The 20,278-nt window shown below is 36.5% G+C and overlaps 1 protein-coding gene across 1 annotated transcript in view; it reads left to right on the top strand.

Moving 5' to 3' along the window:
- LOC129737605 (uncharacterized) overlaps window positions 1-2,953 on the top strand; it is a 43,708-nt gene extending 40,755 nt beyond the window's left edge. The window contains exons 3-4 of the mRNA XM_055728765.1: window positions 1,266-2,399; window positions 2,910-2,953. Coding sequence (XP_055584740.1) covers window positions 1,266-2,399; window positions 2,910-2,953 — 1,178 coding nt within the window. The remainder of the gene's footprint in view (window positions 1-1,265; window positions 2,400-2,909) is intronic.
- The last annotated feature ends 17,325 nt before the right edge of the window (window positions 2,954-20,278 follow it).

The raw sequence follows: 20,278 nt of genomic DNA, 5'->3' as shown, positions 1-20,278 counted from the left end.
TAGGTTTATTGCATGTTTTGTTGTTTTAATGTGGCAACTCTCCAGTATTAACAATTTGTTTTCGTTGTCACATCTGTCGATGATATCCGCTTTATCGATGTCGAACAGATGATCCATAGCTATTTCATGTTCCAGTAAGGCTGTTTGTTGGCGAAGCTGTTGAATTGCATAATCCTGTTTCGTGTATCCGATGTTCCATAATCGCTTAAGTTCATTTGTTTGGGTCCTGTGCTGTGAAATCCGTTGTTTTAGTTTCCTCGTAGTGCATCCAATGTAGCATGCTTCGCAGTTTTCCGTTTCTTGTGTTTCCTCCTCTTTCCAATGTCCTTTGCAATTTATCCTGTAAATTACATTTGTTTGTTCGTCCCGTGGTGTTTTGTCTTTTATTATCGGGAAAAGGCATCCAATAGTCTTTGCTTGTTTACTTGCTGTTCGTATATCTGCATATTCCGAACGCAATGTTTTTGTTATGTTGGCGCTTAGACCATCAATATTTGTGAGCGAGCGTGAAATTTTATTTTCTTCTGCTACCATAGCTGTTTGGATGTCACTTTTTTCGTTGAGACGATTGATAATCCCATTGATTAAACCGATTGGGTAATCTTTCAGTCTCAAGTTGGTGCGAATAATTTCGTGGATTTCATTGTTGTTTGCTCGGGATGAAAACAATGAAACACGCTTTGCAAAGGCGGTTGCGACGTTTAACTTTTGATGGAGTGGATGGAAAGAGTAGAAATTCAAAAAACGGCCAGACGCGATCGGTTTCATGTACCAATCGGTGGTGATTTTTCCTTCTTCATTTCGGTGCAACATCATGTCTAAAAATCGCAAACTTCTGTCTTTTTCAACCTCAACGGTGAATTGTATGTTTCTATGTTGTGAGTTGAAAACGCTTTGGAAGAGATCCAACCTCAGGCTTCCAAACGAAGAACAACGACCTTGTAAAACGTTTGGAACAGCTGAGCCTCTTGGACAAAAAAGAGCAGTTAAGCTTCGTACATACAAAGCTGTGTGCCCTAAAATATACGGCCAACCTAAAACCCACAAAGCAGGACTCCCCCTGCGCCCAGTCGTCCCATGTATGACAGCTCCCACCTACGGGTTATCTAAATTCGTAGGAAACATTTTACAGCAATCAATCACATCCAAATACACAATTAAGAACTCGTTCGAGTTTTGCGAATTTGTTAAAACTATCACTGTGCCCGACGGACACTTGATGGTTTCATTCGATGTCGTGGCTCTGTTTACATCTATACCAATAGAGCTTGTACGCAAAAGCGTGATTGCCAATTGGGATCGCATCACCGCTCATACTCCCATTTGCCTCGATCTATTTTTAGAAACTATCGAGTTCTGTGTGAACAGTAGTTTCTTCTGCTTCAACCAGACTTACTACAAGCAAAAAACAGGCCTGGCTATGGGAAGTCCCATTGCTTCTCCCATCGCAGAGATTGTGGTTGATGATTTGCTCGATTCAGCAGCCACACAAAGTTCCATTCCGCTCCCACATATAAGAAAATATGTGGACGATTTATTCCTGATTCTTCCCGAAGACTCTGTGGAATATGTCCAAAGCGTTTTCAACTCACAACATAGAAACATACAATTCACCGTTGAGGTTGAAAAAGACAGAAGTTTGCCATTTTTAGACATGATGTTGCACCGAAATGAAGAAGGAAAAATCACCACCGATTGGTACATGAAACCGATCGCGTCTGGCCGTTTTTTGAATTTCTACTCTTTCCATCCACTCCATCAAAAGTTAAACGTCGCAACCGCCTTTGCAAAGCGTGTTTCATTGTTTTCATCCCGAGCAAACAACAATGAAATCCACGAAATTATTCGCACCAACTTGAGACTGAAAGATTACCCAATCGGTTTAATCAATGGGATTATCAATCGTCTCAACGAAAAAAGTGACATCCAAACAGCTATGGTAGCAGAAGAAAATAAAATTTCACGCTCGCTCACAAATATTGATGGTCTAAGCGCCAACATAACAAAAACATTGCGTTCGGAATATGCAGATATACGAACAGCAAGTAAACAAGCAAAGACTATTGGATGCCTTTTCCCGATAATAAAAGACAAAACACCACGGGACGAACAAACAAATGTAACTTACAGGATAAATTGCAAAGGACATAGGAAAGACGAGGAAACACAAGAAACGGAAAACTGCGAAGCATGCTACATTGGATGCACTACGAGGAAACTAAAACAACGGATTTCACAGCACAGGACCCAAACAAATGAACTCAAGCGATTATGGAACATCGGATACACGAAACAGGATTATGCAATTCAACAGCTTCGCCAACAAACAGCCTTACTGGAACATGAAATAGCTATGGATCATCTGTTCGACATCGATAAAGCGGATATCATCGACAGATGTGACAACGAAAACAAATTGTTAATACTGGAGAGTTGCCACATTAAAACAACAAAACATGCAATAAACCTAAAAAAAGACACCGAAAACATACATACATCATACGCAAACATTTTTAAAACTATCCAACACATACGAAAAATAAACCAAAAACATAAAACTACCAACACAGAAACACAAATCCAACAACATTCAGAAAACAATAGCACGGACTAGTAATAACGGATCAAAGCAAAACAAAAAGTGAAAAGTAGTGACTGTGGAAAATCGATGCTGCGGAAATTTAATCCAGAAAATAGGAGGAAGTACGGATTTTTTCACAGTAAGTCAGACAGCACTACAAAACACTAGAATCACAAATTAATCACAAAATATTGTAACAGACACAAATGACAGCTTTACCCGATCAGCCGAATCAAACCTGACAAGAAATACGACACATTTTAGGTAAGAATCAGTTAATTTCGTGAAGATTTTTTGATATTTTGTTAACACACAATAAACATTACAGTCCCTGATGACGATCCTATATGGATTGAAACGTTGGAACGTTAAATAAATAGTCGTTTTTGCTATTTGAACAGACTGAAAGCCGAAAAATCACCTTATATTACTCTTATCAGAATCAAATATGAATATTTCCTTATCACCGATGTTATGAAGGACATCGAATGAATTGGAAATTTAAACTTTTTTGGCTGATGGATCTGACAAAGATCTTGTATGAAAAAGGTGGCTCAACTTCCGCTGAAGCTTGGATAACAGGAGCTCAGATAATCAGGATTCCACTGTAACACTACGTTGGATTCTGATTTTCAATTGGAAATTCTTTTTGAATTTGACATTTTGTTTGCTCATCTGAAGCTGAACATTCGTATATCCGTAAGGAACTGAATTCTAATTCATTGTTATATAATTCTAATTTCCGAACATCCTAACACTAGACATTTGTGCATCTGGATCTTTGGACTCCACGATCATTTAAAAACAACATTCAGGAATCTAAACTCTCAAACTTCTACCATGATTGCAAGAAATTAGGCAATCGTTATTGGATCAAATATGTATGCTCTTCCGTTATTTTATTGCTATAAATCATTGATTTTGATTCGAAACATTTTCCTAAGCTCATAACACAGAAACATTTAATTCTCCGTTGTTAACTAGAAAATTTTGCATTTGAAGGTTCTTTTCCACACTGAGTGCAAAATACAAAACCTGAAAATATTTAAAAGCAAAATTTCAGTTTCGCTGAGAAGAGTTTTCAAAATTTTTAACAAAACTTTGTTTACATAACACAATGGATTGTACCCAGTGGTAGCCTACCTTCATCTTTTTAAAACAAGAATCCCAAAGTGATGTAGAAAGCTTCACACTGGCAGGACAGAATCCCGTGAATTGAGCCTCCGCTGAACAACTTTTGAGCGGGCCACCTTTTGTTGAACAATTCAGCAGCAGCAGCACAAACTCGCTGGAGCATAAATTACGAATTCATGTTGAAGCAGACAATATTTATGGCATCCCTCATATAGAGTATACAGTGGAATTTACTCGACATAAATTACCCGGAAATTTATTTCATGTTCGGCTCTCGTTCGCTCAGCCTCCAGTCGGTCCCCATCCCAAAGACAGCAGAAGGACGCTCTTTTTCGTTCCGTCCATTTCCGACAAATTTTCAGCGATGACGGTGTGTGGTTGATTCGAAGGGAAAGTAATCCGGGTTTATTTCCTTGATTTTGTTCCCGCCGCGCCGACCGAGCGAACCAAACCCGGTCTGCTTTGAAAGATGTATCTACAGCCGGGCAAAAATGACAGCGGATAGCATTTGATACCGTCCTCGTTCCCAACACCAAATAGCGTCCTGTTAGCTTTTCGACACTCATAGCAGAGTGTTTGACTTTGCTCCGGACAACAAATTGAGCACAGTTGGCTTCAAATTTTAGATTCTTGTTTGATTGAGGAGTTGGCTATTGATGAATTGTGAAAGTTATAACTTTTTTTACAATAAAACATAAGCTTTATTTATAAATTTGTGTTTTTTTAAACTCAATACACATTCTATTTCATAAGTCGTATTAGGTGGGGATGCCTGATTTTGTGCCTGCTCGATAAATTTCCAATACCATCAAATAAAAAGTATCTCAAAATTTATGAAATAAAAGTTTGATACAATATACGTACAACTCATGGTTTTTATACAACTTTTCGTGCATTCAGGGTCAACTTGCCTAATAGTAGGAGAGAATGAGCATACTTGATCCCTAGGGTGCGTGACTTGATTCCTCAGCCATATCTCGAAACCGGAATATCTTACAAAGACCAAATCTTAATATATAAAAAGTAATTTTCGTTTGTTTGTTTGTTCGTTTGTATCTTTGTCTTCAATAGGCTCAGCCGCCTTAAGAGTTAGAAAGCTGAAATTTGGCATAGGTGCTTATTAGGACCAGGAATGATGAAAAATGCTTCTAGATTTTCGGATGACCCCTTTTAAAGGGGGTCGTCCATACAACACAAAGGTTGTTTTGGCGATATTGACGTTATTATACATCGGATTGAGATGAAAATTTGCACATGGATGTTTTGAGGGATGGGCATTTGATTTCATGTATCAGATTTTGTGTAAGGGGCGACGTTATATTGACGTTATGGTTCACTGGATTGAAATGAATATGCGCACACGGGGGGTTTTTAAGGGCGGGCAATCGATTTCAAGTATCAAACTTTGTATCAGGGGTCACCGAAAGGGGTCGTCCATATTAACTGTTCAGTGTTTTCGCGATATTGGCGTTAATATGTATCGGATTGAAATGGAAATTTGCTCACAGGGATTTTTAGGGATGGGCATTCCATTTCTGGTATTAAATTTTGGATTAGGGGTCGGCCAAAGGGGTCGTTCATATTAACTGTTAACTGTTCTCGCGATATTGTGCACCAGATTAGGATGAAAAATTGCACATTGGGGTTTTAAGGGAAGGGTAATTCTTTTTGGTTATTCAATTTTGTGTCAGGGGTCGGCCAAAGGGGTCGTTCATATAAACTGTTCACTCTTTTTGCGATATTGTCGTTATTACACATTGGATAGGCATGCAAATTTATTTTAGTTAGATTAATTTTAAAAGAATTGATCCTAATTGATTTCGGGTTCCAAATTTTGGGTCAGAGATTGAAAAAAAGGGTCATCCATATCAACTGTTGACCGTTTTTGCAATATTGTCATGATTATGCATCAGACTGTGATGAAAATGTGCTCATGAGAGTTTTGAGAGAAGGCTTTGAATTTTCATATGTCCTATTTTGGATCGAGGGTCTGAAAAGGGGGTGTCCATAAAATTTTTTAAATGTTTTCTCAATTTTGTCGTGAGTATGCATCGGATTGACATGAAATTTTGCACATAGGAGTTTTTGTGACGAACAATTCATCTCGATTGTCCAATTTCGCTTCAGGGTACGTCCATAGTATGTGTTCACTGCTTTAATGATAGTGTCGTTGTTATACATTGGATTGATTTGACAATTTGCATATTGAAGTTATGAGGGAAGGGCAATAAATGTTAGGTATCAGGTTTTGGGTTAGGGGTCATTCGTTTTAGATGTTCGCTGTTATTGCAATGTTGTCATTTATATGCATCATATTGAAATTCATGAGATTTTTGAAGGCCAGAAAATTAATTTCATGTGTCCAATTTTCAATCGAGGTCGGAAAAAAGGAGATGTTCATAATTTCGCGTCACACGTCGGCCAAAAGGGTTGTTCATAGTAAATGATTTGCAATATTGATGTATCGAAATTAGAAAAAAAAAACTAACACGAGGGACTTGCAAGGAGCGGAAAATTGGTTCCCATAATCAAATTTTCGGTCATTGGACAATAGAAGAGCACGCCCAGGTTTAGAAAAGGAGTCGTCGATATAAACAAATTAATGTTGCTTCAATAATAGTATGATGTTGCATTGCAACCGATCGAGGATCACTCACAGGTGTTCTATTAGACAGTTAATGAATCTTGAATTTATAATATTAAGTTGAAGAACAAGTAAAAGGGTCACCTTTAATACTGTTGAATGTTTTATGCAATATTGTAGTGAAAATGCATAGGCTTCATTATTCAAAAGCAAGCTCATCTTCGCGTATTAACAGTTGAAAGCGAAACGGAGTTCGTACGAGATCAGCTAGTATTCTACCAAAAATGTGCCAAGTAGAACAAAACAAAAAAGCTGTTATCTCAAAAAAAAAAATCGCAAAATTTATTTTTATTGTGATTTTACTTTGTTTGAAATATTTAACAAAATGTAAATTGAAGGTCTGTTTCTATCCCTTCAAAATGGTACCCGCAAGAAAAACTTTTTTTTTCCAATATGTCAATCGTTAGAGTATATTATGAATTTCATATTTTCAAAGCAATAGTAAACTCTTATTTTTTTAAGAAAAAGTTATCCAATTATGGGTTCAATTAATCCCTAGAGTCCTAAGCATGGATGGCAAAACTCCTCAGATCGGCTTGTCCAGTGAAAGAGAGTTCAATTTTTTTCGTCTGCTTCCCCAAGCTGTGCGGGGAGAGATAAATCGCACTGAAATGAAGGATGAGATTGTCAACACAAAAGAGTGAGCAAGAGCGTTCACATCCGCTGATGAAGAGAATTTCCTACTCCGGACAAATATATTGCGGATTGTGTTTAGGAGAAATCTGAGAGCTAACACAGGCACAGTCTGTTCTTGGTACGTTCACGAGAAAAGACGCCGTTCTCCGAAAGAAAGGTGCCAGAGGTGTCCTGATTTTTGAGAAGCCGTCCGGATTTTTTAAAAACTGTCTTAATTATAACTGAATTTGTAGTGAAGCAGATTAACCTCTTAAACCGAAGGTAATCTTCGGTTCGGATTATATTTTAACGGCGTTTTTTCGATATAAACTGCAAGCCAGCTAACTTCTTATCACTCCTGTTGCATAAACTAAGGCGTTTACAGCACCGTTAATTCGCCTTAATTTATACAATCTTATATGAATCTTAGATCCCTGGAAAATCCTGTTTCACTTTCTTCGCGATGTCTAGAATTTTTGACGAAACCACCTGGCACCTCTTCTCCGAACGCTACTCGCTAACTTTCAGCTACTCAGTTCAGAGTGACGGCTACTCAGTTGTCGCCAAAACCGCACCTACTCAGTTCTGACTAAACGGCTTTTACTCAGAAATGACTAACAGCCCTTTTCGCGACAACTGAGTCTTGGTTACTCAGAATGCGCGAATAATTCTGAAGCGGTTTTTGGCCGCTTTTTTCATGCTAGAATGGTTAAAACCTGTATTATTATTCATACTCATAATGGATTTGTTGATTTGATAAATAACAAAAGTAAAAGTAATGTCCATACACCTTTATTTTAAAAAAATCCTCAAGTTTGTTGAAATTTTTTTTTCACCCGTCGGGTTTCGTCTCTCGGGCCAGGACCCAGTATTCCGTACCAGATTCAGCTTTGGCAAATTTATTTGGACCATCATCATTTCGTCTCAGAACCCTGTAATATAAATAAAATTGAATTAATACCTAGAAATTACCTTTAAAATGAATATTCACCATGTAAGTTTTCTAGTTTTGCCGCAGAAAAACAAACCAAGTCCGACCACCTCGCACAAACTGATCAACATTTACTCAGTTGTCGCCTTCAAGCACTCGAGTTCTCTGAGTGCCGAATTTTCTGACATCTGAATAATTTTTCCGCTGATATCTGAGTTCATTAAGATCAGCCGTCGGCTGCTTCATACATGTGGCGACGTCTGAGTAAAAGGTAGGCGGGCTCTGGGTATTTCAAATTTAGAGAGTACCTTTTGCAAGTAAAAAAATCCAGAACAGCAAACAGCAGCGGGCATGGTGGCGGGGGAGAAATTGTTATTATTTTTTCTACGTTGTGTGGTGGGAGTTTAAATTTTTTTTTCTTCATTTACAATGAGGGGTATGACACACTAGGACGCTCTTTGTTTAGAATTCTCTTTCTCCCACTTAGATGCTAAAAGCTCTCACACTTGCCGTCCGAGCAGTGTTGCCACATCTAAATTTGTACCGCTCATCGAACAAATCTTGTTCATCTGTACCGAAAACTCAAAAATCTGTACCAAAATCTGTCCCGAAGAAAACAAAGTTCTGCGTTCAATGTATTGACCTGTGGAGATTTTGTTTCCTAAGATAGATACTTTATTGCACATAGTACAGTTTTTTTTAAGTTAATTACTTTTTGTGAAACTCATTCAATTATTTTTATTCTCTCTCTTTAAAAAACTGACATTGAGAAAAAAAATCACAACTAGCACTTCCTAATGTTCATGATATTTATACATAGATTTATTAAAAAAGATTTTTGAGCGTCATATGTAATACGATATTTTTCGGTCTGCCGTTTAATTTTAAATAATTTTTCGTTCTAAGGATAGCGTTCAACGTGTCAACACTCAGACGATTACAAACTTTGGTTTTATTGGCATTTACTTGCGAGAAAATGCGCTCAACCACTGCTGACAAGTGGGGGATTCTTATCAGATATTTAATTATTTGTAGCAAATTTGGAATAGTAATTGTTCCATCGTGTACTTCCCAGTAAGGAACTCCTATCGTCAGAACAATAAATGCTAACTTTTCACTTATTTTCTATAAAGTTTTCAATAAACTGGATGAAAGCAAAATGTACGAATCTGTACCGAAGTTTGAAAATCTGTCATCTGTACGTACAGATTCTGTACCAAAAATGACCTCGAAAATCTGTACCTGGATAGATAAAACTGTACATGTAGCAACCATGCGTCCGAGTCACTTACAACAGCTCGTGTAAACTGTGGAGCACGATCTGCGAAAGAGGATTACACTCGAAAGTCTAACTGAAAACAGTGTTGTTTTCTCTCGGCTCTTTGTTGTTTGGGAGGAGCCGACCATCCATGGTGCAAAGGATACATTTTTCTTCTGAATAGGTCTTGATCATTGCTTAGCAAGACATTATTAATATCCATTTATTAATTAACTAATGTATTATCCAATTAAATTGCCTGGTAAAAAAGGAATTTAAAAAGTGCTTTTATTTGAAAATTGGAAAATTGAGCCTCCGAGTATGCAATGACAACAAATCTCGAAATGTCGATTTTGTCGAAGGCTCGCAAACAAACACCCTTCCTGATGAAGTCAAAGCGTTTAGAAGCAACAGGTTGATTAGTGTTACAGTTCAACTTTTTTTTTAGCAAAATTTGTAGTTTTGGTTGTATTTTGAGGTAAATTTTTGATATTTCAAAAATAGGGACGTTTTCCAAGAGTAAGCCAGTCTTGGGCCAAAGGCTAGAAACCCTATCAAATGGTGAAGTTTGAAGAAAAAATTAAAGAGGAATAGTGCGAGGGCGTAAAGAATTGAGTAAAGGCAAAATTTGTTTTGTATTTAAAATTTTATAAGTATGTTAAAAAATTTAGCCCCTTAATTTATGCAGCATCATGGCCCATCATTTGATTTTAATTATTGTTCGGCCTTAACACACGAACTGTTCATCAGTTTATCATCATTTTATCATCAGTTTTTCAATTACTAGCATTTGTAAATATTATGAAGGTGTTTTGTATCCTTATGATCAAGAAAACTCGTTAAACCCGTCAAAATAGAGACTGATCAATATTATCCCACAGCATCAAATCCTAAAAAAGGATCGATTTTTAAATCAAATTTAAAGTAGTCTAATAGAATTATGTAACCATGTTTTACGTTCACAGGAGTGCAGTACTGCTTTTAAAAATATGGAGCATGTCATATTCCCCGTAATCTAAAAAAGTCAGGCATTAAAGAGCTAACAAAACATTCTTTGGCGCACTTATGAGGTTCATCGGGGCACGTACAAATTCATCAAAGATGATTCTGAGTTTGAGCTTACGCTGGATATCTAGAAAAACAGTTCCCAAACTTCTTTGTTCTTCTTGCCCCTGGAGGTAGGCAATATTTTTAGCATTTCTTTTTAAAAAAAGAGTCAGTTAAAGAAAAGGTCATTACAGGGCGTTGGAAAATCAGAAAAAAATGCAAAGCGAGAAACAATGCGTTGATTTACGTTTAAAATTGTGATTTGATGTGATAAATTTATAGTTCACTTTTCCTTTTTACGTCACTCGGGGGATAAACCAAGAAAGCTGTTCAAAAATTGTTGATATAAAAATCCTACTTTGTTTTATTACTTGTGTTTGGTTTTGATAAGACCCCCATATTCACCATCTAATAGAGCAAATCGTGAACTGAAAGTTCTGAAACTGATGGAAATATTACAAAACTGACCAGAAAATGTACCGATTCACCCTATTTTATGGGATTGTATCCCAAAAGCCCGAAAACATTTACCCAGAATGACAAATATCAGAAACCAAACCCCAGATTGAACCATTCCCTTGATTTTTTTCCCAGAATGCATCATTTACCAGAAGTTTTTTTCACCAGATTTTTTTTTCTCCCCAGAATGGAACATAACTTAGAATTTTTCCTGAAGCTTTTTTTAATTTCCCTCTAGTTTAATCCAACTTGTCGAGTCCGGAGGATTTCGCGTTCGGAATAGGTATCTTACACCACACGCTCTCGAATGCTCCGTTCGTTATCGCTATACTCTATCAACTGACTTGTCTCGTCGATCTTCGGGAAGCTGAAATTTTACTTCGAGGGTACACATACAATCAGTGATGTCAACCTTCCAGATTTTGTCTGGATCTTCCAGACTTTTTGGACTTTTGCCAGACATTTTTTTAGGTTTCCAGACTTCCAGACTTTTGGCATTTCTTCCAGACAATTCCAGACTTTTGTGTTTGGACATAAATTGTTCTAAGATTCTATGAAAACTCGATTTTGTCATGGTGTAATATGGCAGGAAACAGGGTGGCCACCCATTCGGGAAATGCGGGAAAAAGACGGGATTTGGAATCCACCGGGAAAAATGCAGGAAAAAGCCGGGAATTTCTCCCGAAAAGTCGGGAATTTTTGGCTCGGTGAAAGTCTGTTTGCGAAAAAGGCGAAACAAGTAAAAGTTGATTCACAGTTGATCATCAATCTCTTTCCGATTGGCTTCGACCGATTTCTACCAGGTCGAAATGGATCATCCTACCGTGTTGGATCGGTTTTGACTAGTTTTAACTTGCTTCATTGAACAACGGGAATAACCGTAACGAAATCGTTAATCCAGTATGCTCGTTATACTCGCTCGAGAGATGTCGAGTCCTTTTAAAACAAAAAAAAAAGGAAAACAATCAGTTATAAAAACTATTGCAAATCGGAAGCTAGAGGCGGCCGAGGAGGCGAAACAATTGAAGCTTCTATCCGACGCTCATAGAGAGGAAGCATGATGGACGAAAAAATTTGTACTCGGCCAACGGCCAAATACCGAATATTGACCTTTTAAACTATTCGGCCAAACGAATATTCGGTCGAATACTCCAGAGAGTTTTTAATTATAAAACCAAGAGCGATTATTTCATTTTCCTTATATTTGTTCCATTGTAATACCCCTCATGTCTTGAATCGATCATTTCCAATAAGATGATATTACCATATGATGTATTTCGTCTTTTTCAGGTAGGGGTTTCTCTGAAATTCAAAATGTCTCAAAGAATTGAAAGGACATCAGATGACTTGTCGCTGCTAGGGCGTTGGTTACCAAAGATATTTGGATCCTGTGAAATCTGGAACAAAATAAGTCAAAGCAGGTGCTAAGCAATTTGAAATTGCTTATTTGATATTGAATTATATGAAGGTCGAATTTGAGCAAAATATCTTCAAAATAGTAGTTTCAAGGAACGATGATTTTTAACTTAAAAATACCATACTTCCCATCACACGTTTCTTCATGGTTGGGCAATTCAGGACGATTTTTGAAAAAATATTAAAACAAAGGCAAATCTTAGAAATCAATGTCTAGGTAGGTGGTTTCAAAAATAAATATTCGGATTTTTGTTTTGTTTCCTGTTTTACGAAATCGGTAATTTCATGTTAACATGCGGGAAAAAGTCGGGAAAAATGCGTGAAATCCAAAATGGATTTCGAGTGGCCACCCTGAGGAAATGATTAGTAGAACCTATGAACTACGAATTCAATAAGGGTTCGAAACCTTGGCAATTGCTTTGAGGATGTAAAGCTTAGTTCTTTTAGAAATGGGACAGTAACGAATGCGTGTATCTCAAAACCCATTCGTTTTATCAAAATACTTTATATGGAAGAAATGAAGGTAATCTTATGATAATTCATTAAAAAATTTAAAAAAAATTATTTATCTTTTTTTGTAAGAAAAATCTCTACTTTACTCTTGGTACCTCCTATCGGCCGGCGCACACTTTTTTCAGTCATTATATTGTTCAGTTTTTTCAACTTTTACGTCGTCCAAATTGTAAGCTAGGAGGCTGCATTCTCCTCCTTCAATTTCTACTACTTTTTGGTCCAATACTTCTTTTTTAAAAGAAACTAAGAGCAATTTAGTGGATAAAGATGTTTCAAAATTAACAAAACTTGATTATATATGAGACACTTAAAAGCTTTTTTAATGGAATTTCTGCTGGCAAAAGCTGACAATAACGAAGTAGAACCATCATGAGATTAATATTAAAGCATAATCGGTTAGTGTAGATCGTAGGTTGCGAAGGGTACATACAATATTACTCTTTTTGGGCTTTTAAAAACTGCAAAAATCAATGTTTTTGTTTTGAAAATTGTTGTTTTTCTCCATAGGATCAGAATCTTGGCACATCATTATAATTTATACAAAACAGCCAGCAAATACATACTTTAATATGCGAGGGACCTAACCACAAGCAGACATGTTATGAGATTCAAGTTCTTGAATTTGTTTTATATAGAGTTTTTCACAAATTTTATCGTCCTTCAGAAATCACCTGTCTCATTGCCACGGTACCAGCTTTACAGCTCACGAGCTCTGGAACTAGCAAATTTGTTTTGTTTGAGGGTAGGTTTGAATTACTCATAATTAGGCAACACTGTCAGCTTATCACAGAAAATTTTTTTGGACATTTCACCGATCTACACTTAGTTTTTCGTTTATTCAAATTTAAAAATTCTGATCTGAGTCTTGTCTTCCCTGCTGGCCCTTAACCGTAGTTGCTGATTATGTGCTTAACTACAATGCTTGATTTGAACTTTGTTGACATTTTCGACAATGATTCCATACTTTTCTACTACTCACACACACACAAAATCTTTGAATAATCAACGATTTTGTCAGCTATCCATTTGATAATGATGGTTTCTGAAGGAAACTGTGCAAGATATTTTTTTTCTTTTTCTCTTGCATCGTAAATATCTCAAAAACGTCAGAATTTAAAATTTTGAAAAAAATAGGTCGGTTAGTAATTTTCACAGGCAACAAAATGCTGTCAAAATTTTGAATGTCCGATTACTAGTAAATGAGTTATTAACAAATGAAAGTGTCACATTTCTAAAAGAACTAAGCTTTATGTTAAATTGAGACTCAGACAGAGCACGTGACTGATATAGTGACAGAAAAATACTATTGTAACATTGAGATCTGGGGACCAAAAAAAAAGGTCGCCACCTTCAAAACTTAGGTGTCCAGACATTTGCAGAAATTTCCAGACATTTTTTAAAAATCTTCCAGACTTTTCTGAAAAATAGTTGGCAACCCTGCATACAATCACACTTTTCTTTCGTTAAGTTTCTTTCTTCGGACCCGATTCAAATTAATCTATCGCTTCGCTCGAGCGATTCCTTTTCTTGCAAGCTAGTATTTGTGATGAACTGTAAGCAAGGTCTTCTGATTTGGAGTGGCTTGTGAGTTCACAGACAACATATATCTCAACTGTGAAATTATTGAATTGATGCTTTCTATGATGAATTACTAAGATTCAAAAGGACTACATTCATTTCAAACTTTCGTTTATCTTTTCTCTCATATTCTTTACATCGTTTATCTTTTCTCTCATATTATCTACACAACTGTCTATTTGCTTACAAATATTTGAAAGTTTCAAACTAAATTGGTTTGAGAAACAGTATGGTAATATGTTAAAGTACCCCAATTTGATTTTAAGTTTTAGATCACTCCTAGCATTCGGAGGCCAATTTGGAAGCTTCAGCGGCTTTGTCCCCTTCATCTTCGTTGATTGCGTCGTTTGCCGCAAAAAAAAATAATGCTTAGAAAACCCAATTGTTCGAAAACAAATCCATTTTTTTTAAATCAAAATACAATTTGAATAAATATATTCAATTATCAAGGAAATGGTAGTTCTGACGAAAAGTTTTCTAGGGCAAGGTTCATTCTGGTGCAAATCTTTTTTGGGAAACAGTTGGTTCTGGCGAAAAATTTTATGGAGATGTTATGTACGCTTTTAAATCAGGAACAACTATTATCCAACTTGGAAATTAACTTTAAACTAGGGGATTTTCAATACAAAATATAAAATACACTTTTAGGATGGCTCCGTTTATCGTCACGGCTAAGATCAGAATGATCGTTTATTTCATTTCGACTCCGATCGCACATCGATCGGATGAGTAGAAGATCTCGTCTAAACGAGTGATCATTATAAATCATTACAGTGCGTTATGCATTTATCTGGACACTTCAGTCCTCCGTTTTTTAGTAAATTCAATAATCATAAAATTATAACTTTTAAATTCATATAACATTTTTCGACAGCATGGGATTGCTGCTTTTCTCTGCTAATTTCATCGAATACATTTCAATGTATGCCACAGCACTTATAACCCTTGTATGGATCGACTTGCTGGTATTTTAATTCAAAACCTTGGGGATGTTTACTGGGCTTCCTCTAGACCGCGTCCAAACAGGACTGCGTATTGCTACGAAGCGCTTTTTTGGTGGATGAGCAACGTGTTCCTCGTCGTCCGGAAATCCTAGGAATTCGTCCTCTGATGATGAACTTCGTCGTCGTTTGCCATTTGGACTTCCTAGCAAAACTCCTGGCCGGATCATCACGTTCCACCGTCGTTGCGGATTGTGTATCATTTTCAACTGATTACGATGTGCCTTCAAATGTAATATTGGATATTTTTTTGAGCAGTGTTTAGAGAAAAGGACGTAAAACATATAGGTTTCTCTGTTCCATTAATATTGTGAGCTAATACTCCTCCTAAGCTATAGGATGAAGCATCGGTCACAACTACCAGTGGTTTACTGGGGTCGTAGAACTCAAGAATATTAGCTTTTAATAAACAATCTTTACTTTCTTTAAAAGATGCATCACATTCAGTTGTCCACATAAATCGTTGATTTTTCTTAAGCAAATCATAAAGATTGCGCAATTTAGCTGATAGATTGGAATAAATTTATTGTAAAAGTTTATCAACCCCAAAAAGGCTTTTAATTGTGTCACATCCTGTGGTATTTTAGCATTTTGAATAGTAGATAATTTTTCAGGGGATGGCAATAATCCATCACTAGTTATAATGTGTCCTAAATATTGTAAGGAATTTACAAAAAATTTACATTTCTTAAAATTTATACAAACATTAGCTTTGTAAAGTCTTTCAAGCACCTGTTCTAATTTAAGCAAACATCCTTTAAAATCCTTTCCTGCGATTAACAGGTCGTCAAGATAGCAACATACATTTTCCAACCAGCACTGGATGACAAACCTTGGGGTAATCTGTTATATTTGAAAAGACCAATTTCAGTATTTATCACCAGATATTTTTTTGAACGTTCAGACAATTTTAGCTGAGTGTAAGCCCCTGTCAAATCGAGGGAACAAAAAATTTTACATCCAGCCAAAGAAGCGAAAATATCTTGTGCAAGTGGCAAAGGATAAGTACTGGGAATAATAAATTTGTTTAAAGAAACTTTGCAGTCTATTACCATACGAATATCTTCGTTTTTCTTCAATACGGCAATGACCGGAGATGCCCATTCACTAGATTTGACTGGCGTTATGATACCCTGCTTCTCTAATCCTTGTAAATGTTTCAAGAACTTCTCCTTTAGTTTATATGGCACCTGATAGGCTCGCTTAAATATCGGTTGCTCTGTTCTGAAATGTAAATCAACTTCATATCCTGAAATTGGTTCTGTTAAATCTTTGTTAAAAAATTTTCCATACTTTTGTTTAATCATGTCCAAAGTTTTCTCCCTGGTAGCCTCCAAAATAACGTTGTTAACAGTTGAAACCTTTGAAAAACTAGCTTTCCATTGCGGATAAAATGTTTCCATCCAGTCCCGACCCAAAAGAGGTACAAAATCATTTTTACTTTTCAAAATTATCATGGTTTTCAATGTTTTGCGATTATTGAGACTAGCCAACACTTGAACTTGTCCTACGATATCAAGTTTGGCTCCATCTACTACCAATAATTTTTTGTTACATTCAAAAATCGGGAGGAAAGGAAAACGCTTTTTGTATAAATTTTCACTCATCACCGATACTGCAGACCCTGTGTCCACTTTCATAGAAAGAATCTGACCCTCAACAACTGCATTGACCAAACAAGCTCCAGAAATACTGTTTATAGACGATATCATCATGCAATTAATTTCGCTCTCCTCGCTGGAATCATTTAATCGTAGACAATCAAATTTATCGGTGGGTTGTTCTTGTTCTACAAAATTTACATTCTTTTTCTCGAACCAGCAGTCTCGACGTAAATGACCTGAGCGATTGCATTTGTTACAAACAGCTCTCAAGTGGTTGAATTGTTTACGACCACGAAATCGACGATCATTATCTCCACTTTCGTCCCTACTCCTACTACGCGATCGATACCTAGCAAGCTTTCCGTAGCGCTGTTGATTTTAATCCGCCCGATTACCAAAACGATTGCTTTCGAACCCATCACGACGACCCAGTCTGTTTTTAATTGAAAAAACATCCGCTTGAGCCTCACTGTGTTCCCCAATTATTTTCGCGCGTTCCCCAGCCAGTTCATTGTTAATTATCATGTTAGCTACCTCTTCCAGTCCACGATCATCGTCCATCAAAAGTTTATGCTGTAAAACCTTATCCCTGAGACCGATGATCAGTCGATCTCTTATAGCTTCGTTTTTAAATTCACGGGAATTCATACATTTTTTAGAGCGACAGAAAATTAGAGTGCTCAAAAGTCCGCCTTACAATCCCATCCTCGTCGCCAGCTGTTATGTACGCTTTTAAATCAGGAACAACTATTATCCAACTTGGAAATTAACTTTAAACTAGGGGATTTTCAATACAAAATATAAAATACACTTTTAGGATGGCTCCGTTTATCGTCACGGCTAAGATCAGAATGATCGTTTATTTCATTTCGACTCCGATCGCACATCGATCGGATGAGTAGAAGATCTCGTCTAAACGAGTGATCATTATAAATCATTACAGTGCGTTATGCATTTATCTGGACACTTCAGGAGAATGGTTTGTGTGACGAAAAAATATCTGGGAAATAACAGCGGATTTTTCATTCTTGGCAAAAGCTTTCGGAGAAATGGAGTACAACGATTTGACGGTACTCGTTAAATCAATGCATGTTCCGCTTTCCGAACTAAAATTATTGAACGAGTGTTTGGAAATGTATGAAAACTGCATTTTGGTTGACCAAATTGCTCCTTCAATGTGGAAAAGGAACCAAATCGCCGCGTTTGCAGAGGTTTCAAAAAATCTGATAAAACTGTAAGTAGAAGTGATACTTACTAAAATCAAAAAGCAGTGTGTTATCTTTCGTAACAAAACAAAATCACCTATGAAAATAGTAAAAAAGAATGTATAGTCGTTTGGTATTGGAATGGTTAACTAATAATAGTTTCGAATCATGTTTCTGAGAAAAAAATCATATCTTTTTGAGACTGGATAGGAACTTGAGCTCAATCAACACTATCCAATTTTTATCGTACATTCTTTGGATATTTTTCATCAGCAATAAATTTGTCGATTTTGATAGATGGTGCACAATACCTTTATGATTCTTTTATCCCACTGTTTTCGTAGAATAAAACTAAGTTTATATTTACTTTCACGACACAGTTTGAAATCCTCATAAGTCTTAGCTTAGGAGAAGTTTCTCCAACTATATGTGATTCCAATCATAGACAAATGAATCAAAAGATTAAGCTGATGATGGAAAACCTGGAAAATATGCGAAAATCTCCTTGAGTTAGGCAGATATTTAAGTATTGCATATCGTTCCAATAAGTCAAGATAAATTAAAATTAAAGTTAAATACTGTTTTAAAATAAGGCTTCAACTCTACCAGCTTAGCTAAGAGCGCTTATGTGCAGATAGCAAAAGTACGATAATTTTTTTTAATTTGAATATCCTGATTTATGCGAAGAACAATTTTCTTTTTTTTTATAAGGATTTTCATCCGTTTAGGATGATTTATCCCTGAAATGCGAAGAACAAATCATAGAAGGTAGCAAAAGAATAGACTCAAGTGTCTGTATTGCCTATAATAACAAACACAATTCATAGTGATGCTATTGAGCAAAAATGTTCATCTCTATCATCGCCATCTCGCACTCTCGAATGTCACTCTAGAGGCTAATTTTATTAGTGCAAGTGCTGTGTGTCAATAATTACCGTAATTAATAACAATTATGAATGCAGATGGCTCTACCGCAATTATCAAAGAATATCCCAGCCCATGTATTCACCATTTTGTTTCGTGCCATCTTAAGCTCTGTATACAACAAGAAACAATTTTTGCCACGTTTAATGGCCCACATATTTCTGCCACTCGCTGCGACCAGAAGACGAAGTCATTTTGCCGCCATCAAGAACGAATGCAGATGTGGCAACTGGTCTCACTTTCTCATTTTGCCTTTCTCAGACGATTCCCACGGGGGCCACTTCCTTAGTAGAAGAACTACCGACCCCAACCGGATGCTCTTCACCCCACTAAGAAAGACTGGTTGCCCTCTTGATGACGCTAATTAGACAATGGCTCCGGAAAATCGAGCCTTTTCCGTTTGATTCACTCCACCGTTCAGGAGACCAAAGTCATTCTGCACGGGAACCGTTCCATCTCGATGTTGGTCCTCACGTCTATGAAGTCGGTCCCGGAATGACAAATGGCTGTGGCCAGGATCTGCACGTGTAAATGAATGAAAATCATTTACAGTGTGGCCCGGGAATGTCCTGGTCTCGGTGGTCACACAGAAGAAGAATGGATGGATCTTCACACGTGCGAAGTTTCCCAGTGGCGGTGACTCATAAACCTACTGGGGCCATTTTGTCATTTGTTGGTGCGTGCTGATTTGCCTCTTGTTATTATTTTAAAAGAAAGGCCCACGCAGTCATTGTCGTATAACATGACGTTGAAATTGAAAATCGTTTGAACGTTAGGTATTTGATTGTGATTATCAAAAATGCCTATTCCACTCTAAAATGCGTTGTGAGCCTACTTGGTTGGATAATTCTACTGAATCAAAGCGATCCAAAGGGTTTACCTATAATTCAACCACCTATTTCACTGCCTACCTTTCAGGCGAATTTCTATACTGAACCCGTAATTTCACGATTCCTTTTTTTTCAATAAAATCTTAAATTAAAATCTTAAATAAAAATGTACGTACATTTAGAAAATACTGAAAAATAAATCAATTTTTTATATATTACACAAGGCAAAATATTCACATTTTCCGAGGTTCGAAGAAAGCTTACTTTGAAAAGTATTGAGGCGCTAATTCCGTATATTCCGTAACTTTAAAAAAACTTTTAAAAACATAAGTCAATTCGTTTCGCAGTCTAAAACCCTGGTTTTAAATAAGTTAAAATGTTCAATCTTAAATACATATATTAAAGTCTTTTTTTTATGATTTCAGGAAAATTTGTAGTCTTATCTCTTGTAATTGCCATAAATTACCTATTTTTAACAGTCCACCACAAAGTCATTTTTTATTTATCATATTCTTAAAAATTCTTATATGTACACCTT

Source organism: Uranotaenia lowii, chromosome 1 (assembly GCF_029784155.1).
Source record: "Uranotaenia lowii strain MFRU-FL chromosome 1, ASM2978415v1, whole genome shotgun sequence".
Classification (NCBI taxonomy): Eukaryota; Metazoa; Arthropoda; class Insecta; order Diptera; family Culicidae; genus Uranotaenia; species Uranotaenia lowii.
Note: the sequence above shows the minus strand (reverse complement) of the source record. Positions and strands in the feature narration are given on the sequence as shown.